This window comes from Bombina bombina, chromosome 5 (genome assembly GCF_027579735.1).
Source record: "Bombina bombina isolate aBomBom1 chromosome 5, aBomBom1.pri, whole genome shotgun sequence".
Lineage (NCBI taxonomy): Eukaryota > Metazoa > Chordata > Amphibia > Anura > Bombinatoridae > Bombina > Bombina bombina.
Window position 1 is genome coordinate 676,564,493 of NC_069503.1, and position 26,263 is coordinate 676,590,755.

The following is a 26,263-nucleotide window of genomic DNA, read 5'->3' on the forward strand; positions in this document are numbered from 1 at the left end:
GCTACAGCTCCAAGAATTTTTACAAAGGTTCTCGGTGCCCTGCTGTCTGTAATCAGAGAACAGGGTATTGTGGTATTTCCTTATTTGGACGATATCTTGGTACTTGCTCAGTCTTTACATTTAGCAGAATCTCATACGAATCGACTTGTGTTGTTTCTTCAAGATCATGGTTGGAGGATCAATTTACCAAAAAGTTCTTTGATTCCTCAGACAAGGGTAACCTTTCTGGGTTTCCAGATGGATTCAGTGTCCATGACTCTGTCTTTAACAGACAAGAGACGTCTAAAGTTGATTACAGCTTGTCGAAACCTTCAGTCACAATCATTCCCTTCGGTAGCCTTATGCATGGAAATTCTAGGTCTTATGACTGCTGCATCGGACGCGATCCCCTTTGCTCGTTTTCACATGCGACCTCTTCAGCTCTGTATGCTGAAGCAATGGTGCAAGGATTACATGAAGATATCTCAATTAATATCTTTAAAACCGATTGTTCGACACTCTCTAACATGGTGGACAGATCACCATCGTTTAATTCAGGGGGCTTCTTTTGTGCTTCCGACCTGGACTGTAATTTCAACAGATGCAAGTCTCACAGGTTGGGGAGCTGTGTGGGGATCTCTGACGGCACAAGGAGTTTGGGAATCTCAGGAGGTGAGATTACCGATCAATATTTTGGAACTCCGTGCAATTTTCAGAGCTCTTCAGTTTTGGCCTCTTCTGAAGAGAGAATCGTTCATTTGTTTTCAGACAGACAATGTCACAACTGTGGCATACATCAATCATCAAGGAGGGACTCACAGTCCTCTGGCTATGAAAGAAGTATCTCGAATTTTGGTTTGAGCGGAATCCAGCTCCTGTCTAATCTCTGCGGTTCATATCCCAGGTGTAGACAATTGGGAAGCGGATTATCTCAGTCGCCAAACGTTGCATCCGGGCGAATGGTCTCTTCTCCCAGATGTATTTCTTCAGATTGTTCAAATGTGGGAACTTCCAGAAATAGATCTGATGGCGTCCCATCTAAACAAGAAACTTCCCAGGTATCTGTCCAGATCCCGGGATCCTCAGGCAGAGGCAGTGGATGCATTATCACTTCCTTGGAAGTATCATCCTGCCTATATCTTTCCGCCTCTAGTTCTTCTTCCAAGAGTAATCTCCAAGATTCTGAAGGAATGCTCGTTTGTTCTGCTGGTAGCTCCGGCATGGCCTCACAGGTTTTGGTATGCGGATCTTGTCCGGATGGCCTCTTGCCAACCGTGGACTCTTCCGTTAAGACCAGACCTTCTGTCACAAGGTCCTTTTTTCCATCAGGATCTGAAATCCTTAAATTTAAAGGTATGGAGATTGAACGCTTGATTCTTGGTCAAAGAGGTTTCTCTGACTCTGTGATTAATACTATGTTACAGGCTCGTAAATCTGTATCTCGAGAGATATATTATAGAGTCTGGAAGACTTATATTTCTTGGTGTCTTTCTCATCATTTTTCCTGGCATTCTTTTAGAATACCGAGAATTTTACAGTTCCTTCAGGATGGTTTAGATAAGGGTTTGTCCGCAAGTTCTTTGAAAGGACAAATCTCTGCTCTTTCTGTTCTTTTTCACAGAAAGATTGCTATTCTTCCTGATATTCATTGTTTTGTACAAGCTTTGGTTCGTATTAAACCTGTCATTAAGTCAATTTCTCCTCCTTGGAGTTTGAATTTGGTTCTGGGAGCTCTTCAAGCTCATTCGTTTGAACCTATGCATTCATTGGACATTAAATTACTTTCTTGGAAAGTTTTGTTCCTTTTGGCCATCTCTTCTGCCAGAAGAGTTTCTGAATTATCTGCTCTTTCTTGTGAGTCTCCTTTTCTGATTTTTCATCAGGATAAGGCGGTGTTGCGAACTTCTTTTGAATTTTTACCTAAAGTTGTGAATTCCAACAACATTAGTAGAGAATTTGTGGTTCCTTCATTATGTCCTAATCCTAAGAATTCTAAGGAGAAATCGTTGCATTCTTTGGATGTTGTTAGAGCTTTGAAATATTATGTTGAAGCTACGAAATCTTTTCGTAAGACTTCTAGTCTATTTGTTATCTTTTCCGGTTCTAGAAAAGGCCAGAAAGCTTCTGCCATTTCTTTGGCATCTTGGTTGAAATCTTTAATTCATCTTGCCTATGTCGAGTCGGGTAAAACTCCGCCTCAGAGAATTACAGCTCATTCTACTAGGTCAGTTTCTACTTCCTGGGCGTTTAGGAATGAAGCTTCGGTTGACCAGATCTGCAAAGCAGCAACTTGGTCCTCTTTGCATACTTTTACTAAATTCTACCATTTTGATGTATTTTCTTCTTCTGAAGCAGTTTTTGGTAGAAAAGTACTTCAGGCAGCGGTTTCAGTTTGAATCTTCTGCTTATGTTTTTCGTTAAACTTTATTTTGGGTGTGGATTATTTTCAGCAGGAATTGGCTGTCTTTATTTTATCCCTCCCTCTCTAGTGACTCTTGTGTGGAAAGATCCACTTCTTGGGTAGTCATTATCCCATACGTCACTAGCTCATGGACTCTTGCTAATTACATGAAAGAAAACATAGTTTATGTAAGAACTTACCTGATAAATTCATTTCTTTCATATTAGCAAGAGTCCATGAGGCCAGCCCTTTTTTTGTGGTGGTTATGATTTTGTATAAAGCACAATTATTCCAATTCCTTATTTTATATGCTTTCGCACTTTTTTATCACCCCACTTCTTGGCTATTCGTTAAACTGAATTGTGGGTGTGGTGAGGGGTGTATTTATAGGCATTTTGAGGTTTGGGAAACTTTGCCCCTCCTGGTAGGAATGTATATCCCATACGTCACTAGCTCATGGACTCTTGCTAATATGAAAGAAATGAATTTATCAGGTAAGTTCTTACATAAATTATGTTTTCTGACATTCAAAAACAAAACAAAAACAAATCAGTGACCAATATAGCCACCTTTCTTTGCAAGGACACTCAAAAGCCTGCCATCCATGGATTCTGTCAGTGTTTTGATCTGTTCACATCAACATTGCGTGCAGCAGCAACCACAGCCTCCCACACACTGTTCAGAGAGGTGTACTGTTTTCCCTCCTTGTAAATCTCACATTTGATGATGGACCACAGGTTCTCAATGGGGTTCAGATCAGGTGAACAAGGAGGCCATGTCATTAGATTTTCTTCTTTTATACCCTTTCTTGCCAGCCACGCTGTGGAGTACTTGGACGCGTGTGATGGAGCATTGTCCTGCATAAAAATCATGTTTCTTCTGTTATGTGTGATCAGTCCACGGGTCATCATTACTTCTGGGATATTATCTGCTCCCCTACAGGAAGTGCAAGAGGATTCACCCAGCAGAGTTGCTATATAGCTCCTCCCCTCTACGTCACCCCCAGTCATTCTCTTGCACCCAAAGACTAGATAGGAGGTGTGAGAGGACTATGGTGATTATACTTAGTTTTTATAACTTCAATCAAAAGTTTGTTATTTTACAATAGCACCGGAGCGTGTTATTACTTCTCTGGCAGAGTTTGAAGAAGAATCTACCAGAGTTTTTCTTATGATTTTAACCGGAGTAGTTAAGATCATATTGCTGTTTCTCGGCCATCTGAGGGAGGTAAAAGCTTCAGATCAGGGGACAGCGGGCAGTTGAATCTGCATTGAGGTATGTAGCAGTTTTTATTTTCTGAATGGAATTGATGAGAAAATCCTGCCATACCGTTATAATGACATGTATGTATACTCTACACTTCAGTATTCTGGGGATGGTATTTCACCGGAATTACTCTGTAAAAGTACATTAAACCTTTTAATAGGTATTTAATTCATGTTAAACGTTTTTGCTGGAATGTAGAATCGTTTGCATTTCTGAGGTACTGAGTGAATAAATATTTGGGCATTATTTTTCCACTTGGCAGTTTGCTTGTTTTGATTATGACAGTTTCGTTTCTCTCTCACTGCTGTGTGTGAGGGGGAGGGGCCGTTTTTGGCGCTCTTTGCTACGCATCAAAAATTTCCAGTCAGTTACTCTTGTATTTTCTGCATGATCCGGTTCATCTCTAACAGAACTCAGGGGTCTTCAAACTTCTTTTGAAGGGAGGTAGATTCTCTCAGCAGAGCTGTGAGACTTATGTAGTGACTGTGTTTTAAAACGTTGCTCTGTGATTTTTATGTTTAAAATTTAATTAGTGTTACTTTACTAATGGGAACCAAGTTGTGTTGTTTTTAAAGAGTGATGCTATAACTGTTTTTCAGTTCATTATTTCAACTGTCATTTAATCGTTTAGTGCTTCTTTGAGGCACAGTACGTTTTTGTTAAATAAGATTGTAACCAAGTTGCATGTTTATTGCTAGTGTGTTAAACATGTCTGATTCAGAGGAAGATACCTGTGTCATTTGTTCCAATGCCAAGGTGGAGCCCAATAGAAATTTATGTACTAACTGTATTGATGCTACTTTAAATAAAAGCCAATCTGTACAAATTGAACAAATTTCACCAAACAGCGAGGGGAGAGTTATGCCGTCTAACTCGCCTCACGTGTCAGTACCTGCGTCTCCCGTCCGGGAGGTGCGTGATATTATGGCGCCTAGTACATCTGGGCAGCCATTACAGATAACATTACAAGATATGGCTACTGTTATGACTGAAGTTTTGGCTAAGTTACCAGAACTAAGAGGCAAGCGTGATCACTCTGGGGTGAGAACAGAATGCGCTGATAATCCTAGGGCCATGTCTGATACTGCGTCACAGCTTGCAGAGCATGAGGACGGAGAGCTTCATTCTGTAGGTGACGGTTCTGATCCAAGCAGATTGGATTCAGATATTTCAAATTTTAAATTTAAATTGGAAAACCTCCGTGTATTACTAGGGGAGGTCTTAGCGGCTCTTAACGATTGTAACACTGTTGCAATACCAGAGAAAATGTGTAGGTTGGATAAATACTTTGCGGTACCGGCGAGTACTGACGTTTTTCCTATACCTAAGAGATTAACTGAAATTGTTACTAAGGAGTGGGATAGACCCGGTGTGCCGTTCTCACCCCCTCCTATATTTAGAAAGATGTTTCCAATAGACGCCACCACACGGGACTTATGGCAAACGGTCCCTAAGGTGGAGGGAGCAGTTTCTACTTTAGCTAAGCGCACCACTATCCCGGTGGAGGATAGCTGTGCTTTTTCAGATCCTATGGATAAAAAATTAGAGGGTTACCTTAAGAAAATGTTTGTTCAACAAGGTTTTATATTGCAACCCCTTGCATGCATCGCGCCGATTACGGCTGCGGCAGCATTTTGGATTGAGTCTCTGGAAGAGAACCTTAATTCCGCTACGCTGGACGACATTACGGACAGGCTTAGAGTCCTTAAACTAGCTAATTCATTCATTTCGGAGGCCGTAGTACATTTAACCAAACTTACGGCTAAGAATTCAGGATTCGCCATTCAGGCACGTAGGGCGCTGTGGCTAAAATCCTGGTCGGCTGATGTAACTTCTAAGTCCAAATTACTTAATATACCTTTCAAGGGGCAAACTTTATTTGGGCCCGGTTTGAAAGAAATTATCGCTGACATTACAGGAGGTAAGGGCCACGCTCTACCTCAAGACAAAGCCAAAGCTAAGGCTAGACAGTCTAATTTTCGTCCCTTTCGGAATTTCAAAGCAGGTGCAGCATCAACTTCCACTGCACCAAAACAGGAAGGAGCTGTTGCTCGTTACAGACAAGGCTGGAAACCTAACCAGTCCTGGAATAAGGGCAAGCAGGCCAGAAAACCTGCTGCTGCCCCTAAGACAGCATGAACCGAGGGCCCCCGATCCGGGACCGGATCTAGTGGGGGGCAGACTCTCTCTCTTCGCCCAGGCTTGGGCAAGAGATGTCCAGGATCCCTGGGCGCTAGAGATCATATCTCAGGGATACCTTCTAGACTTCAAATTATCTCCCCCAAGAGGGAGATTTCATCTGTCAAGGTTGTCAACAAACCAAATAAAGAAAGACGCGTTTCTACGCTGTGTACAAGATCTATTATTAATGGGAGTGATCCATCCGGTTCCGCGGTCGGAACAAGGACAAGGGTTTTACTCAAACCTGTTTGTGGTTCCCAAAAAAGAGGGAACTTTCAGGCCAATCTTGGATTTAAAGATCCTAAACAAATTCCTAAGAGTTCCATCGTTCAAAATGGAAACTATTCGGACAATCTTACCCATGATCCAAAAGGGTCAGTACATGACCACAGTGGATTTAAAGGATGCTTACCTTCACATACCGATTCACAAAGATCATTACCGGTATCTAAGGTTTGCCTTCTTAGACAGGCATTACCAGTTTGTAGCCCTTCCATTCGGATTGGCTACGGCTCCAAGAATTTTCACAAAGGTTCTGGGTGCCCTTCTAGCGGTTCTGAGACCGCGAGGAATTTCGGTAGCTCCGTACCTAGACGACATTCTGATACAAGCTTCAAGCTTTCAAACTGCCAAGTCTCATACAGAGTTAGTTCTGGCATTTCTAAGGTCGCATGGATGGAAAATGAACGAAAAGAAGAGTTCTCTCTTGCCTCTCACAAGAGTTCCATTCTTGGGGACTCTTATAGATTCTGTAGAAATGAAGATTTATCTGACAGAAGACAGATTAACAAAGCTTCTAAATGCATGCCGTGTCCTTCATTCCATTCAACTCCCGTCAGTAGCTCAATGCATGGAGGTGATCGGCTTAATGGTAGCAGCAATGGACATAGTACCCTTTGCACGCCTACATCTCAGACCGCTGCAATTGTGCATGCTGAGTCAGTGGAATGGGGATTACTCAGATTTGTCCCCCACTCTGAATCTGGATCAAGAGACCAGAAACTCTCTTCTATGGTGGCTTTCTCGGCCACATCTGTCCAAGGGGATGCCGTTCAGCAGGCCGGACTGGACAATTGTAACAACAGACGCCAGCCTTCTAGGTTGGGGCGCTGTCTGGAATTCTCTGAAGGCTCAGGGACAATGGAGTCAGGAGGAAAGTCTCCTGCCAATAAACATTCTGGAATTGAGAGCAGTTCTCAATGCCCTTCTAGCTTGGCCCCAGTTAAAGACTCGGGGGTTCATCAGGTTTCAGTCGGACAACATCACGACTGTAGCTTACATCAACCATCAGGGAGGGACAAGAAGCTCCTTAGCAATGATAGAAGTATCAAAGATAATTCGCTGGGCAGAGTCTCACTCTTGCCACCTGTCAGCAATCCACATCCCGGGAGTGGAGAACTGGGAGGCGGATTTCTTGAGTCGCCAGACTCTTCATCCGGGGGAGTGGGAACTTCATCCGGAGGTCTTTGCCCAAATACTTCGACGTTGGGGCAAACCAGAGATAGATCTCATGGCGTCTCGCCAGAACGCCAAACTTCCTCGCTACGGATCCAGATCCAGGGATCCGGGAGCGGTTCTGATAGATGCTTTGACAGCACCTTGGAACTTCAGGATGGCTTATGTGTTTCCACCCTTCCCGCTGCTTCCTCGATTGATTGCCAAAATCAAACAGGAGAGAGCATCAGTGATTCTAATAGCGCCTGCATGGCCGCGCAGGACTTGGTATGCAGATCTAGTGGACATGTCATCCTGTCCGCCTTGGTCTCTACCTCTAAGACAGGACCTTCTGATTCAGGGTCCATTCAAACATCAAAGTCTAACTTCTCTGAAGCTGACTGCTTGGAAATTGAACGCTTGATTTTATCAAAACGTGGTTTTTCTGAGTCGGTTATTGATACCCTGATACAGGCTAGGAAGCCTGTTACCAGAAAGATTTACCATAAAATATGGCGTAAATACCTATACTGGTGTGAATCCAAAGATTACTCCTGGAGTAAGGTTAGGATTCCTAGGATATTGTCTTTTCTACAAGAAGGTTTAGAAAAGGGTTTATCGGCTAGCTCATTAAAGGGACAGATCTCAGCTCTGTCCATCTTGTTACACAGGCGTCTGTCAGAAAATTCAGACATCCAGGCCTTTTGTCAGGCTTTAGCTAGGATCAAGCCTGTGTTTAAAACTGTTGCTCCGCCATGGAGTTTAAACTTAGTTCTTAACGTTTTACAGGGTGTTCCGTTTGAACCCCTTCATTCCATTGATATAAAATTGTTATCTTGGAAAGTTCTATTTTTAATGGCTATTTCCTCGGCTCGAAGAGTCTCTGAGTTATCAGCCCTACATTGTGATTCTCCTTATCTGATCTTTCACTCAGACAAGGTAGTTCTGCGTACTAAACCTGGTTTCTTACCTAAGGTTGTCTCTAACAGGAATATCAATCAAGAGATTGTTGTTCCATCCTTGTGTCCAAATCCTTCTTCAAAGAAGGAACGTCTTCTACACAATCTGGATGTAGTTCGTGCCCTCAAGTTCTACTTGCAGGCAACTAAAGATTTTCGCCAAACTTCTTCCCTGTTTGTCGTTTATTCTGGACAGAGGAGAGGTCAAAAAGCTTCTGCTACCTCTCTCTCTTTTTGGCTTCGTAGCATAATACGTTTAGCCTATGAGACTGCTGGACAGCAGCCTCCTGAAAGAATTACAGCTCATTCCACTAGAGCTGTGGCTTCCACTTGGGCCTTTAAGAATGAGGCCTCTGTTGAACAGATTTGCAAGGCTGCAACTTGGTCTTCGCTTCATACTTTTTCCAAATTTTACAAATTTGACACTTTTGCTTCTTCGGAGGCTATTTTTGGGAGAAAGGTTCTTCAGGCAGTGGTTCCTTCTGTATAATGAGCCTGCCTATCCCTCCCGTCATCCGTGTACTTTTGCTTTGGTATTGGTATCCCAGAAGTAATGATGACCCGTGGACTGATCACACATAACAGAAGAAAACATAATTTATGCTTACCTGATAAATTCCTTTCTTCTGTTGTGTGATCAGTCCACGGCCCGCCCTGTTTTTTAAGGCAGGTAAATATTTTTTAAATTATAATTCAGTCACCACTACACCCTTGGCTTCTCCTTTCTCGTTGGTCTTTGGTCGAATGACTGGAGGTGACGTAGAGGGGAGGAGCTATATAGCAACTCTGCTGGGTGAATCCTCTTGCACTTCCTGTAGGGGAGCAGATAATATCCCAGAAGTAATGATGACCCGTGGACTGATCACACAACAGAAGAAAGGAATTTATCAGGTAAGCATAAATTATGTTTTTTCTTGAAGGATGCAGACTTCTTCCTGTACCACTGCTTGAAGAAGGTGTCTTCCAGAAACTGGCAGTAGGACTGGGAGTTGAGCTTGACTCCATCCTCAACCCGAAAAGGCCCCACAAGCTCATCTTTGATGATACCAGCCCAAACCAGTACTCCACCTCCACCTTGCTGGCGTCTGAGTCGGACTGGAGCTCTCTGCCCTTTACCAATCCAGCCACGGGCCCATCCATCTGGCCCATCAAGACTCACTCTCATTTCATCAGTCCATAAAACCTTAGAAAAATCAGTCTTGAGATATTTCTTGGCCCAGTCTTGACGTTTCAGCTTGTGTGTCTTGTTCAGTGGTGGTCGTTTTTCAGCCTTTCTTACCTTGGCCATGTCTCTGAGTATTGCACACCTTGTGCTTTTGGGCACTCCAGTGATGTTGCAGCTCTGAAATATGGCCAAATTGGTGGCAAGTGGCATCTTGGCAGCTGCACGCTTGACTTTTCTCAGTTCATGGGCAGTTATTTTGCGCCTTGGTTTTTCCACACGCTTCTTGCGACTCTGTTGACTATTTTGAATGAAACGCTTGATTGTTCGATGATCACGCTTCAGAAGCTTTGCAATTTTAAGAGTGCTGCATCCCTCTGCAAGATATCTCACTATTTTTGACTTTTCTGAGCCTGTCAAGTCCTTCTTTTGACCCATTTTGCCAAAGGAAAGGAAGTTGCCTAATAATTATGCACACCTGATATAGGGTGTTGATGTCATTAGACCACACCCCTTCTCTTTACAGAGATGCACATCACCTAATATGCTTAATTGGTAGTAGGCTTTCGAGCCTATACAGCTTGGAGTAAGACAACATGCATAAAGAGGATGATGTGGTCAAAATACTCATTTGCCTAATAATTCTGCACTCCCTGTACATTCCTGTGGAACTATACTAACTTAGAAAATGAGCATATTATCCCCTTGACAGTCAGAGAAGATTGAAGTGGATTTTATAACAAGAGGGTCTCCAAAGGATCACTCTTTGAAGTAATTCATTAGTGAAGAGTTTGCAAAATGTAAGTTTTTTTCTATAATACATATCAATACATATCTATATTGTAAAGTTGGAATACTATGCTGACATAGAAAAATAGAAAGAATGTTGTTGTTTTTATATATATATATATATATATATATATATAGTGTAAAGCAGTGAAACTGACAGAAGCTTTCTGCCTAATGTTTTCGGAACATACTACAATCATGTTTACAACACTTGGACATTGTTTTGAACACAAATGGAACTTTAATCATAGCATTATGCTAGTATTATTCAAGTACCTTACTCTTCTAGGCTGCTGTGTTTTTTTTAAAGGTTCTAGGTTTGACACACACACAAAGTTTCATCCTCTTTAGCTCTGATTTATAACCGCATATTCACACAGACCTAGAAACATATACAATGGATCCACACAGAGATGAGAGGAATATGGCAGTTGTAGGTGGCACATACAGGAAGTGTAAGATGTGGATAGCCATATAAAAAGCACTAAGGGGCCACACAATGGCACTGGGTCTTAAGATGGACAACCGTAATGTCCACTGTATTCACACCAAACATTAGAATGATTTTCATAGTGTGAGATCTTTCCAAACTGAAGTGTGGTCTTAAAGGGGTATGCTCTCATTTTGTAGATCATTTTGTTAATGCATATAATCCCTTAGCATGCAGCAACAGGGATACATATGTAGCTCACGTGCTGTCAGACAGTCTTTAGCTGGATTTCAGCTCCCAAGTGGGACTTTAAGTCTAATGGATACCAAGAGAAAGCTGTTAGTTTAATAATAGAAGTGAGCAGGTTTACACTGATCTCAGCAGTGTTGTAGTTAGACGTATGATGGATTGTTTAAGTTCATATACATACAGGAAGTTCAGTTCATTATGCCATGATGGAAAAATAAATCTAAAATGCACAATTAAAAGCTGTGAATTGCAGAACTGTTGTACACAAGCAGCCTAAACACATTTATGTTTTGTTCATGAATTAGAGATTTGTCTTCTGAAAAGGGAAGTTCCCTTTCGCTAGCTCCACGTGCGCTGCTTCCCTTGCACTACCTTCCCCTTTTCTACCCTTCCTTCCATTTTTTTTTAACATAGTTTTTATACTGAGGGTAATAACTATATTCTGTGCACATGGTTTTTTACTTCACTCCCACCAAATGTGTGTGTGTTTTTGTTTGTTTGTTTATTGCTTTGCATGATGCTGTATTTATGTCTGAAACTGTATAAAGCTTTCCCATCTCAGTTCAGAGAAGAAAACTGATAATTATATTTACGTATATGGTACCACTCTCCTGTGTATGAGCCATACCATTATGTCCCAAGCAGAGGCTGAGCGTTAGGTAAACAGGGGAAGATATTATTATTATTTTTTGTCAGATATAAGATTTAAAACCGTTTTTAATGGAAAACATTTTGTTAAAGGTACACTAAAGGGATATGAAATCCAAATATGTTCTTTTGTGATTCAGACAGAGATTACCATTTAAAAAAAAACTTTCCAATTTACTTCTATTACAAATTTGCTTTGTTTTTATGATATTCTTTGTTGAAGAGATACCTAGGTAGGCATCTGTAGCACTACATGACAGGAAATAGTGCTGCCATCTAGTCCTCTTGCAAATGGATAACATTCTTGCAAAACCACTGCCATATAGTGCTCCAGAAATGGTCTTGCTCCTAACTTTACATCCCTGCTTTTCAACAAAAGATGCCAAGAGAATGAAGAACAATTGATAATAGAAATACATTAGAAAGTTGTTTAATATCGTATGCTCTATCTATATCACAAAATAAAAATGCAGGTTGTATATCCCTTTAAAGAAATAGTTTTCTATGTTGCATCTAACAGACATTTTAAAATGTATTGCAAAATATTTTTTTTCTGATGTTCCTGTACTGAGAAAAACAATTTTTTTTTAAATAAAGCTCTTGGAGTTTTGCTGATCAGTCCTTATGGTCCAATCATACACAGACTTGCAACTCCTGGTGTTGTTATCATTATAGTAAATAAATTCAAAGTAACCTTTCTGTCATCCAAAAATTGATTATTTAAAAACTCTCGGCTAGATTACGAGTTTTGCATCATCAGTGAAAAAGCCTCATAACGCTGCTTTTTCACTACCGCTGGTATTACGAGTCTTGTAGGTTTAACTGTAAAGCACACTTTTTTGGCCATCATGCAAACGTAACAACCGCACTTTATAAAAAGTCAATTTTCAATGGGACTGCCACAGCGCTGGTATTACGAGTTTGCCTGTCCGGCCAAAAAGTGAGCGGTACAGCCTATAACTACAAGATCTGTACCGTAAACTGAAAGTCAGTAGTTATGGGTTTTACGTTACAAAGCTGTAGCATAAAACTCATGTGTCACAAAGTACACTAACACCCATAAACTACCTATTAACCCCTAAACCGAGGCCCTCCCGCATCACAAACACTAAAATAAAATTATTAACCCCTAATCTGCCGCTCAGGACATCGCCTCCACTATAATAAACATACTAACCCCTATAACGCCACACTTCTGCATCGTAAACACTTAAATATTATTTAAATAGTTAAATATTATTAACCCCTAATCTGCTGCCCCAATGTCATCGCTACCTACATACACTTATTAACCCCTAATCTGCTGTCCCTAATATCACCGCAACCTACATTACTGTTATTAACCCCTAATCTGCTGCCCCCAAAATCGCCGACATCTAACTACACTTAGTAACCTCTAATCTGCTGCCCCTAATGTCGCCACCACTATACTAAAGTTATTAACCCATATACCTAACCCTAACGTAACCCTAATCCTAACGCCCACTAACTTTAACATAACTAAAATAATCCCCAACAAAAATTTACACTACCTAAATTATTCCTATTTAAAAGTAAATAAATACCTGTAAAATAAAACCTAAGATAGCTACAATATAACTAATAGTTATATTGTATCTAGCTTATGTTTCATTTTTATTTCACAGGTAAGTTTGTATTTATTTTATCTAGGTAGACTAGTTAGTAAATAGTTATTAACTATTTACTAGCTACCTAGTCAAAATAAATAGAAATTTACCTGTAAAATAAAACCTAACCTGTCTTACACTAAAACCTAACATTACACTAAAATTAAATTAACAAAATACATTTATCTAAATTACAAAAAATAATAAACACTAAATTACACAAAATAAAAAAGAAATGATCAAATATTTAAACTAATTACACCTAATCTAATAGCCCTATCAAAATAAAAAAAGCCCCCCCCAAAATAAAAAAAACTCTAGCCTACACTAAACTGCCAATGGCCCTTCAAAGGGCCTTTTGCAGGGGAATTGCCCCAAAGAAATCAACTCTTTTACCTGTAAAAAAAAATACAAACAACCCCCCCCCAAAAAAAAATTCCTAAAAAACCTAAGCTCCCCATTGCCCTGAAAAGGGCATTTGGATGGGCATTGCCCTTAAAAGGGCCCTTAAAAGGGCATTTAGCTCATTTAGCTCTTTTACGTTGCCCAAAGTCCCTAATCTAAAATTAAAACCCACCCAACAAATCCTTAAATAAACCTAACACTAACCCCGACGATCCACAGTTTTTGAAGACCGGACATCCATCCTCATCCAAGCGGCAAGAAGTCATCCTCCAGGCGGGCAGAACTCTTCATCCAGACGGCATCTTCTATCTTCATCCTTCCTATGCGGAGTGGCTCCATCTTCAAGACATCCAGCGCGGAGCATAATCTTCTTTCGATGGCTTTTCAAGAATGAAGTTTCCTTTTAAATGATGTCATCCAAGATGGCGTCCCTTGAATTCCGATTGGCTGATAGAATTCTATCAGCCAATCGCAATTAAAGGATAAAAAATCCTATTGGCTGATCCAATCAGCCAATAGGATTGAGCTCGCATTCTATTGGCGGTTTCAAAACAAATCCCTTGTGACTCCTCTTGTAAAAAGTGATGTACCAAAATGTGTCTAGATTTTGTAATGTTAGACCCTGATCTATATATTATTTTTTAGAGCTGGACTCAAAAGTAATTGAATGGATGAATAACTGGACAAAGTATAGTAAAAAAATAAAGGTATAGCTACTGTAAAAGATAAAGACATAAGAATGAACTAATGAGCAGTATCTAAAGTTTAGCAGTGCAAAGCACTCGGATGAATGGTACAGTAAGCACCCTGTAATTACAAGATTTTTTTTTTAAAGCTATTTAATTAACATGTTAGGTGAGTGAAAATGTTTTGAATGCATTATCACATTGTTTGCTTCAACTGTTTTTCAAAAGCCAGATTCCACCCATCACTTGCCTTATTTGGAGGGGCCAATTCAGACTTGTTACTGGAGTAGACACAGCTTGCCTCTGTCGTTTTGTTAGCAAAATATTTATTGTTTTGCCGTTTGTAATCTCTGCTGAGGCTTAAAAGGTCAGCTAAGTCAAAATTAACTATCTAACCAATTTGTTTATTTGTTTTACTTTTTTTCAATATGTGCATGCTCTATCTGAGTCATGAAAGTTTTAATTTTGACCTTACTGTCTCTTTAAGAGTACGATTGGATATACCTTCAGTAGCTTTCTAGTAAAGGTGTTATGGATAAATAAAGTAACAAATTTCAATAATTTCTGGGAGATCTGATGGGTTTTCTGTTTTGTATCTGCGTACACTTTTTTTATTGCTAAAAAAAAAAAAAAAAGTAATTTTTAAAAAAAATTATCTGCTGCATTCATCCTGTCTTTGTTTTTTTCCATATTTCATCATAAGAAAACTGTTGTTGTCATATGTCGTTGTTTTATACAGATTGTTTTAAAAGACTAGGTTTAAACACATAAATGCTATTACTTCCCCTTTAGATGTTACTAATGCATAATTTCAGTTTTTTGTTTTTTTTCTTGGGTAAGTTTGACATTTCTCTCATACTCATGTGATCTCATATGAATCATCACTAGTGGGTATATAGTGTCATAACATTTAAAGGAAGGTGGAAAATGTTAAGATGTTCCCGCTCCCCTAGAAAGAATAAAGTACATTGTGATCTCTTCCAGTACCGTTAACTAATGCTGCAAGCAGCTGGATATCCTCCTAACCTCCATCAAAGTTGTGTGCCGTATATCGCAGCTCTGATGTGCACCCCCCCCCCCCAAACACATGAGATTGTATCTTGGTCAATCCTTAAGTGGTCTTGCTGTGTAGAGGATGTCTCCTCATCCAGGTTATCCCCATGAAGAGAGCGTTTTCTATGTGCAACTAGCCAAGGAATGCACAGTGATTTTCAAGTGTATGTCTTCACAGCTTTTTACGTTGTGTGCTCCTGATCTACCCTTCAACCTCCTAGATGATCTAGACCTTTTACAGAAACACCTATTTTGGTACCTTTAGCTTGTTCGATTATTATTGGGGCTCATTAGAATGATTCATTTTTTAGCATAAACTCAGTATCTGTTTCTGGATTTGCACATGCAGCAATCATGCTGCTACAGTTAAAGGGACAGTACACACCAGAATATGTATTGTTTATTGTTTTATTGTATAAAACGATAGATAATCCCTTTATTACCCATTCACCAGTTTTACATAACCAAGTTATATTAAAACACTTTTTACCTCTGTAATTACCTTGCCTCTGCAGACTGCCCCCTTATTTCAGTTCTTTTGACTGACTTGCATTTTCCAATCAGTGCTGACTCCTAGGTAACTCCACGGGCGTGTACACAATTTTATCTATATGGCACACATGAACTAACGCCTTCTAGTTGTGAGAGAAGAGTCAACATGCATTCAGAAAAAGAGGGCTAAGTAATTAGCATATGAGCCTACCTAGGTCTAGCTTTCAACTAAGAATACCAAGAGAACAAAACAAAATTGATTATAAAAGTACATTTTTGACTATACTGTCCCTTTAATTGTGGTTTACTCTGAAAAAAAATGTTCTGAGTGTTTTCCTGCTTTGCTGAGTTAGTTCCCCTGTTCCCCCTGCTTCTACAGACAAGCTTATAATTACAATATTGGCCAATAGTCTTGCAATAAACTTATATGCTATTTGAGTTATTAAAATTATCGGAATGCAATATCATCATTGTTTACCACAGCTGTTTTTTAGTAGCCAAATTCCCCTTCACCATTTTCTTTTATTTAAAATTATTCAAAATTAAACTTTCATGATTCAGATAGAGCATGCAATTTTAAGCAACTTTCAAATTTACTTTTATTATAATTTTATCTTTATTTGAGAAAGCAAGAATGTAAGCATAGGAGCCGGCCCATTTATGGTTCAGAACCTGGGTAGCACTTTCTGATTGGTGTCTAAATGTAGCCACCAATCAGCAAGCGTTACCCAGGTTCTGAACCAAAAATGATCCGGCTCCTAAGTTTACATTCAAATAATAATACCAAAAGAACAAAGAAAAAATTATTGAAGCAGAAAATTAGAAAGTTTCTTTAAATTGCATTGCATGATCTGAATCAGGAAAGTTAATTTTTGACTAGACTATCCCTTTAAAGAGACAACCCATACTTGTTACTGTAGTAGACGCAGTTAGCCATTATCTTAGCAAACTCTTCATTGTTTTTCAGTTTTATCTTATCATCCCTGCTGAAACCTGTTATGGAAGGATATGTAGCAAGGTTAGGCTTGTGAAGTCTGACATGTTCATTAGTAGTTCTCAAAAAAGGAAAACTCTTGATTTTCAGAGGTTGATTTTTAGATTGTTACTGTCTTATTGTTTTGAGAACTTTTTTCAGTGTTATCAGGAAGCTTTTTCAATATCAACTAGACTGATGGTCATTTTGCCTTATATTTGTTTTTAGTCAATGTATAGAAAAAAATCTATTCTGATTTTGGTTACTTTTTTTCACTTACTTGCTTAGAAATACATTTATTTTACTATCTATATTGGGAATCCTTGGTTGAACAATGCAGCGTTTTGTTTTTCCCTACACATGTTTATTTAGTTGTTCTGGTAGAAATGTCCTTCACTGCTTCTTCAGACATTGGAAAGGCATTTTTTCCCTTTCTGCCACTCACCCCACATCTTTGTGTTCATGAATTGCTTTGGTACTAACCAACCCTTTGTGCTTTATATGATGGTATGATAGAAAACACATTTCTACTCACCAATGAATCCGTCTATGAAGATGTGCCCAGCGCCATCTTTTTCTGTTTGATTAATGCCTGATCTGTTCTTTTAGGTCATTGATTGGTCAAACCTTTCTCAAAATATATTCTTTTTTGTATAGCTGGTGGAAAACGGGGAAAAGAAATGTTTTCTGTAGTCTTATTGCTAATACTTTACATATTTAGCCAACTTTTCCTTAGAGGGTTTGCCTTGAAATACATGAGTCTTTATTTATTGGTGGGCAAAACATGAGTGAGCAGTTTGATTAATCCAAAGAGTTGTGTTATTTAGTAATCACAGTATCTACTCCATACTATAACACATCCAACAGGAACAGTGGAACCTCTTTTATTCATTGGCTCAATGTGTTTACATATAGCTCTCCTCTTATGACTTCCTTGGAAGCCTCTTTGTGCAGGAGTATTTGACTTGAACTGAAACCAAACTTTCCAGTGCTGGAGCATGCAGTACTTGAGAGGGAAAAGCTGGCTGAGATTGTTCTGCTTAACTTCTATAGTGCTGTCAATTTCCTTCTGCTCCACATGTGCTCTCTGCTTAACATTTTGCCCTGTCTAGAGTGCACTGTGCTTCTGTCTCTCTACTCTCAGCTTTTCTTGCTCTCATTACAGAATGCTCTCAGCTTGTCTTTTTCCGGCAAATCTGTTTTCCATGTCGTCATGTGCTCGTGCTCCAGCCTGGAACGTTTGGTCTCTGTCCAAGACAAGCGCTGAAAAGAAGGGGTAGAAGTGAGTTTTTCCATTGCTCTAAGTAAAATGTGTGACTGGTGTTTCTAAAATAGTATCAGTCATAGCATTGTGTTTTTATTATATTTTAATACAGAGCATGATAATATAATTAATTTGATACTGACAAATTCCAGTTGGAAGAATGCTTGAGGTTTTAATTTGTAATCTTTCAGTAGAGTTACTGATTTATCAAAGTATACGTACAGGTATACAACATGGTATGCTTAAATAATTCCCCAACCAAGACCGAGCCCTAATGAACTAAATGAGCTCAGGCTGAGATATTGTCCTGGCCTCTTATGGTCCCTGTAATCATAGCAGAGCCAACATTAGTCAAATGTACATGACACCAGCATTCTATTACAAGGAAATTGATTTGACAAATTTACTGTATAAATGAAAATTCTAATGACTGGAACTACTCAACAGTGAATTAAATGTTGGTATCCTTAGTTAAAGGAGCAGCACTGCACTACAAGAAGCAAGCTGAAGAGCCATATATGTGCACCCACCAATCACTAGCTAGCAGTGCATTGCAGCTCCTGAGACTACCTTGATATGTTTTTTAACAAAAGATGCAAAGAGAATTAAGCAAATTAGGTACTGGAAGTAAAAAGATGTTTAAAATTGCATGCTATATCTGAATCATGAAATCATGGAATTTTACTTTTGAATTTACTGTCCCTTTAAGGAGCAACAAGTTTATGCTTTAAATGTATATTTAACCTCTATTATGTTGTGACTGATAATAAATTGTACTGAAACCAAAATAATAAAAAGAAAATCCTTAATATTTTATTTTAATGTAATTCATTTTTATTTTTTTCAGTTCAATGTCCATTGCTTCAAGCCTTGTTAGTGAAGATACAAAGACAAAGTTCTTAAACAAAATGGGACAGTTGACAACGTCTGGTGCAATGTTGGCTAATGTTTTTCAGAGGAAGAAATAAAAATGGCTTGTGTTGGCGGCCAATAAAACACTAAAGATGGACCACACTCCTTGGTTTCTTGTACTTGAAGTACCTGCCTTTTTATTTGTTTTGGGTTTTTTCTGTCTTAAGTTCTTGTAATATATTTTATTAAAAACTCCAAAGATATTTGCACTTCATTAAAATATCAGCATGTCTGTTGATTTTGGAGTTAACACCGTAGTTCATATTTAAGTGGGATCATTAGCCTTTACCATGTCTCTGTTCTGTGTATTTGTCTATTTTTTTTATTATAAATATATATATATATAGCGAAAAGTATTTTTTCTGAAAAAACTATGAGCAATTCTATCTGTTATATACTGCACAAATAGCAAAGGTACTTAAAAAGATGTAAATTTAAACTTTTGTCATGAAGTAATAAAGTGAACGATTGCTGTGTATTTAAATTATTAAAGGAATAATCTGTTTGTAATTATTTTTGAATTTTCGGGAAAAAAACAGTAGCCAACCAGCATTTCCCTGTGCCTTTTTTGGGTCCATTCTTTAAAAATCATGGGAAAAATAGTGTAAAAATGAATAAAAACATTACAGAAACCATCTACATTTTGTGGTAAAACAATATGCAGTTTAGTTTTACATTTTTATTTCATTCAAAAGTATTACATGTGAACAAAAATCATAACAGAATCCATTTATATGACCGTTTTAGTTTTAATGAGATTTATCATTTAGAAACATATAAGATATAAAAAATTAAGCATGCCCTGAAGGATCTGGTTCATCACATTAAATGTTGTGCAGAACTTAGAGCTTATTTGGTGTAATATATATTAATATATATATATATATATATATATATATATATATATATATATATATATATATATATATATATATATATATATATATATAATGTATTATTATTATTTTTTAACTGCAAAATAATTCCACTTTTATCTAAATTGTCGACTCAATAATTTATAAATTTGATCTTTTCCAGTTTTTATGTGAGTTAATTTAGTTAATAATGTAATATAATCTTTTAATTTTTTTTTATTGACCAGTTTATTTGTAAATTATCCGTTATGGGCATGTGATCAAAATAAAAGTTAAGGGATGCTTCAAAATATACACTGAATATTGCTCTTTTTATGATAACGTCACAAAGAAAATTGTATATGTTAATGAAGGAAATATTTGAAAGTATTTAGAGTAAATGTGATAAACTATTTGCATTTTAATGATCTAAGGATGGTCAATAGGACAGTTGCACAAAATATATGTGGATCCAGCATCAGTCAAGACATCGATGACATATGTATGGCAAGGAGAATTACTGAATAGAATAAATGCATTTTTCTGTCCAGTAAACACAAATTAAAATAACAACTGAATGGAACAAAGCCATTTTTTGCAAATATTTTATAGATGTAAGAAGACCTGCTTAGTGGGAATATTAGGGTGTAAATCCCTGACCTACAGTGCATAGCTCATTCCGATCTGCAGGTTATTAAACTGCCATTTGAATGCATAATTATATACTATATATGCGTGGGTGTGTCGTTAATATAGACAATATACCTACATTTAGCAGCGGTCACTATGTTTTTGGAACTGCATCCCCAGATTATTTTTGGAATTTTACAAATCTTCTGAAAGATCGAAACTGATTTTTATAAAGCATATACTTGTCTGTTATATCAATCAAGATAGTGGTGTATGTGGATAATGTTGCTCTTAAGAGAGGTGAAATGTGAAATAAAACAGGATTAGATTTAACATGTTCGTTCATAATAAAACTGATAACATGTAATAAAATGTAATTACTTTGTTTTACAAGAAACATTCCTCAGATGTAACCGTATTTGTTCCCTTAATGTGCAGTAAATAGTTTTATTTTTTCATAGTGTAACCTCTTCCAAGATTTTTTTTTATTTTTTTTTTCCTTCACTGTTTGTTGTGCAAGTATTGACCTGAGTGATTGAAGACATTTTACTACTCCTGAAAAGGGTCAGCAATGCATTTTTCTCCATTGCTACTAACTGGCAGGACTGTACTGGTTATATATAACTCAAGCAGAACTAGTTATTATCAACTTATTTTGCTTTTCTTAAATAAGGCTCATGTCTATGAGTATGCGCTGTATATAATAAATTAAAGACTGTTTTCCAGAAAGTTGTATAGGTAGTACAGTGGAAAACCTTCCTTTTCTGTTCAAATAAAGAAATAAAAAAAGTATTTTGCACTCTTTTTTCAATATGTGAATTGTATTTTTTTTTTTTAAATGGTATTGATTTCAAAGGGATATAAAACAGTTTGACATTGTAATCTAAAATGTTTAATTAATTGCAGTAAAATAACTTTGCATTATTTTCCATCCTTTTCCTATCATTTTAACTCTGGTTGTGAGTTTTCCATTTCTGAGAATTGGAATTGCGTACTGCAGACATCAAAAGCCTAAACATGTGCATATCTGTACCTCATTGGCCTCAGCAGAGATAGTACCATAAGATACTGAAAAGCAATGCAACTTACCCTCCCTTATATACTTCAGAAGCAAGTCCGGATTGGCTCCTCCAAATAAGACAAGTGGTTGTATTTGGCCATTAAAAAAAAGAATTGCAACAGAATTGTGTTAATGGATTCCGAATTATTTCACATTCCACTGGTATGCCAATATATTTAAAGACTACAGAATAGTCTTGTACTTGCAAATGTGTTTTATGTACCTTTAATTAATTAATGAGAAACAAATTTGCAGTGACAAAACAGTAAATATACAGTAACGTCCAAATACCTCTTAAGTATATGGTCTTTTAGCATCTGAAAAAGAAAAGATCTAGCTCATACATATATATATGTCTACTACACATGCAGCCTCCCATTGCACTACTATACTCCTTCGGGAGGGGCCCTCAATGCCAGACTTTTCTGAGTAGTTACAAACGGCAGTGTCTGCGGCCTTCACTGCTTTACCTCGCCCTGCTAAGCGCAAACGAAAGATCAAATATTGCTATCATTCCCAGGGTTCATCTACTAATTTGTTGGATTTATCAGATACTATATTATCCGCTGATGAAGACGCCTCTGGTAGTTCAGAGGACGCTCTTTCTGGGTTGGAATCGGCTGCCTCTAAACTTCCGGCTGTGGAGGAACCAGACTTTAGATATACGATTGAGCACTTAACTTTTTTTAACTCTTGTTAAAGGAAGTGTTGGCTACGTTAGAGGTTCCGGAACTTAAATTACCCAAGGAACCTTCTATTCCTAAGCTTGGCAAGGTTTATGAGAACAGGGTGGTGCCACAAACTTTCCTGGTTCCCAAAAAGATGGCAAATATTAAGAATGAATGGAAGAGACTTCTTCTTTTTACCCTTCTTCTTTTAAAAAAATTGTTCCCCGCTCCAGACTCACAACTAGAGTTGTGGGGGTCTGTCCCTAAGGTGAATGGAGCTATCTCCATGTTTGCTAAGCACACCACTATCCCGCTTGAGGATAGTTTGTCGTTTAAGGAGCCCATGGATAAGAAGCTAGAAACTCTATTAAGAAAAAGGTTTCAGCACACAGTACTTGTTTCAGCCTGCAGGGGCGGTTGCTGCGGTAGCTGCAGCTGCTACCTATTGGTGTGACTCTCTATCGGAGATGATAGAGGTAGAAACTCCCCTCGTCGAGATCCAGGAAATGATTAAGGCCTTGAGGGTAGCTAATTCTTTCATCAGTGATGCAAACATGCAGATTATTCTCCTGAATGCCAAAACATCAGGTTTTTCTGTTCTAGCCCGTAGGGCTCTCTGGCTGAAGTCTTGGTCTGCGGACATAACTTCAAAATCTAGATTGCTTTCCCTTCCATTTAAGGGGAAGATTCTTTTCGGTCCAGGCCTGGACTCTATCATATCCACAGTCACTGGGAGCCTTTCTACCCCAGGATAAGAAGAATAAACCTAAAGGACAAGGTCCTAAGTTTCGTCCCTTTCGTTCGGATAAATACCAATGCCAGCAGCCCTCAGGGAAACCTGACCAGTCCAAGAGAACTTGGAAACCATCTCAATCTTGGAAAAAATCCAAGCAGAACAAGTCACCCGCAGAAACAAAGTTGGCATGAAGGAGCGGCCTCCAATCTGGCATTGGATCGTGTTGGGTGCAGACTATCTCTCTTTGTGGAGGCTTGGTTGGGGGATGTGCACGACCCTTGGGTTCAAGAGGTCATCGCTCAAGGTTACAGTATAGGTTTCAAATCTCATCCACCCAGGGGCAGATTTCTCTTATCAAACCTGTCTTCAAGAGCAGAAAAACGAGAAGCTTTTCTAGGGTGTGTGAGGGATCTCTCCTCCCTGGGAGTTATTGTGCCAGTACCGCTATCAGTGAGAGGTCTAGGGTACTACTCAAACCTTTTTGTGGTCCCAAAGAAAGAGGGTACATTTTGCCCGATTCTAGACTTAAAGTGCCTAAAAAAGTTTGTGTTGGTCCCATTGTTCAAGATGGAGACGATAAGGCCTATTCTGCCCTTGGTTCACGAGGGACAGTTCATGACTACGATAGACTTGAAGGATGCTTACCTACATGTGCCAATACACAAGGATCACTTCAAGTTCTTAAGATTCACTTTTCTGGACCAGCACTTCCAGTTTGTGGCTCTTCCTTTTGGTCTGGCTACTGCTCCAAGAGTATTTACAAAGGTTCTGGGAGCTCTGCTCGTGGTGGCGAGATCCAGAGGTATTGCAGTAGTGGCATACTTCGATGACATCCTGGTTCAGGCTCCGTCCTGCCGTCTAGCAGAAGACCATTCAAGAGCTCTTCTTCAATCTCATGGATGGAAGATAAACTTAGGAAAGAGTTCTCTGGTTCCCAGTACCAGGGTGGAATTCCTGGGCACAATAATAGTTTGAACGTCTAAGTTTGGCTAGATGTGGCTTCTCTGAGAAAGTTAGTTATAAATTTTATGCTTCAGGCTCGTAAACCGGTTACTCGCAGAATTTACCATAGGGTATGGTGTAAATACCTTGATTGGTGTGATTCAAAAGGTTTTTCTTGGAACAAAGTAAGGGTTCCTCAAATTTTGGCTTTTCTTCAAGAGGGCCTGGAGATGGGTTTGTCAGTCAGTACTTTTGAAGGGGCAGATTTTTGCTCTGTCTATTCTTCTGCATAAACGTCTGGCTGTTCTGCCAGGTGATAAGTCTTTTGTTCAGGCCTTGGTCAGAATCAGGCCTGTGTTTAAATCTGTTGCTCCTCCTTGGAGTCTTAACCTTGTTCTTTTTTGCAGCAGGCTCCGTTTGAGCCGATGCATTCTGTAAGTATTAAATTACTATATTGGAAGATTTTGTTTCTTCTTGCTATTTCTTCTGCTCGCAGAGTTTCTGAACTTTCGACTCTGCAGTGTGATTCCCCTTACCTTATTTTTCATGCTGATAAGGTGGTCCTTCGTACTAAGCTGGGGTTTCTCCCTAAGGTAGTGTTGGATTGCAATATTAATCAGGAAATTGTTGTTCCCTTCTTTTGTCCTAACCCTTCTTCCCAGAAGGAATGTCTTTTGCATAACTTGGATGTTGTGCGTGCTCTTAAATTTTACCTTTAAGCAACTAAAGATTTTCGGCAGACTTCTGGCCTGTTTATTGTTTTCTCTAGTAAGTGTAGGGGTCAGAAGGCCACTTCTATCACTCATTCTCTCTGGTTGAGAAGTGCTATCCGTTTTAGCTTATGAGACAGCTGGACAGCAGCCTCCTGAGAGAATTATGGCTTATTCCACTAGAGCTGTTTCATCTTCATGGGCTTTCAAAAATGAAGCTTCTGTGGAGCAAATCTGTAAGGCGGCCACTTGGTCCTCTATTCATACTTTTTCCAAATTCTACAAATTTGATACTTTTGCCTCAGCTGAGGCTTCTTTTGGGAGAAAGGTCCACCTGTCTTGTTCTCCCTCCCTATTCATTCTGTGTCCTCTAGCTTGGGTATGGGTTCCCACTAGTAATTAGAATGTTTTGTGGACTCTCCATGCCATAGGAAAGAAAACAAAATTTATGCTTACCTGATAAATGTATTTATTTCGGACATGAAGTGTCCACCACCCACCCTTATTTAAATTAAGATGGCAGTTTTTTTGTCTAGTCCTCAGGCACCTCTATACCCTTGTGTTATCTTTTTTTCTGTTTCCCTTTGGCCAGATGACTGGGATTATGGGTAAGGGAAGTGATACTTAACAGCTCTGTTGGGGTGCTCTTTGCCTCCTCCTGCTGGTCAGGAGTGAATATCCCACTAGTAATTAGAATTTTTTGTGGACTCTCGGAAAGAAAGAAATGTATCAGGTAAGAATGCATTTTTCCCCCAGGAATGCATTTTTCCCCCAGGAATGCTGGATATACTGGGTAACTTAGTTAGCCTGAAATAATGCACCTTTAGTTTTGATTAGAAACCTTGCTACTAATACAAGTTACTGCACAAATGGTTCTAGATAAAGCTGATAAACAATTGTGCATTTTAAATTTAAAAAAAAAAAATGAAGCTGATAATAAAATCTATCATAGAGTGTTTAAACACATTAAAACATATACACAATGGTATGTACATTCATTATTTTACTTTATTTTTCTATAATTTACCATTCCCTTAATGAGGCTGAAGTACATGCTGTTTTAGCAAGTAAGAACATTTTAATATGGCACTTATTTTATGGTGGCCTCTATTTAAAAATCCCAATGTACCTTTCTCAAGATTTAAATTTAAGGTATTGCTTGTCTGTGAAACTCAGTCAATCTTATGTAATCAACCATTAATTTCTCTTATTCCCAAGATTCAAAAGCATGCATAGCAAAATGAGCAGTTTCATATCCATAACTGTAAACCATAGGTCACACCACTTGCATTGGCTTCTAGAGAAAGAAGAAATAAACTAAATCATTTACAAATTAAGGTTCCCCATATGAAACTGTGTGGTTTATGTATGTTTGTAAGCACATTAAATATGATACATAGCTTCCAGTTTCCTAGGAAGGCTACAAAATAGGAGATTGTCTAAAATAAAAATGTTTCTTTCATACAGATAGTGAGAGTCCATGATCCATTACTCATGGGAATTACTCTTCTGTACCACTAGAAGGAGGCATTGATTCCCAAACTCCAAGTGCTCTATAAAATCCCTCCTACTTCGCACATACCTCAGTCTTTATTTTGCTTCCACTGGAAGTGGTTGAAGAATGAAGATGTGCATGTGATTCTGTCAGTCTATGCTGAGTCCACATTTCCTCTCAGAGTACAGTGCTTGTCAGAGGGATGTATTTTGGGTATGGTTTATTATTTTTTGTTTCACCTCATGGGAAATATTTTA

At 38.6% G+C, this 26,263-nt stretch overlaps 1 protein-coding gene across 8 annotated transcripts in view; it reads left to right on the top strand.

Moving 5' to 3' along the window:
- The window catches only part of RELCH (RAB11 binding and LisH domain, coiled-coil and HEAT repeat containing), a 388,739-nt gene extending 369,329 nt beyond the window's left edge, over nt 1-19,410 (top strand). For 7 of the 8 annotated variants that reach the window (XM_053714624.1, XM_053714625.1, XM_053714627.1 and 4 more), the window contains one exon: nt 18,847-19,410. In XM_053714624.1, the coding sequence (XP_053570599.1) occupies nt 18,847-18,967 (121 nt within the window). In that variant the 3' untranslated portion in view covers nt 18,968-19,410. Of the gene's footprint in view, nt 1-17,900; nt 18,018-18,846 lie in introns of all 8 variants that reach the window. The other variant, XM_053714626.1, reaches the window with a different exon arrangement.
- Nucleotides 19,411-26,263: the final 6,853 nt, after the last annotated feature.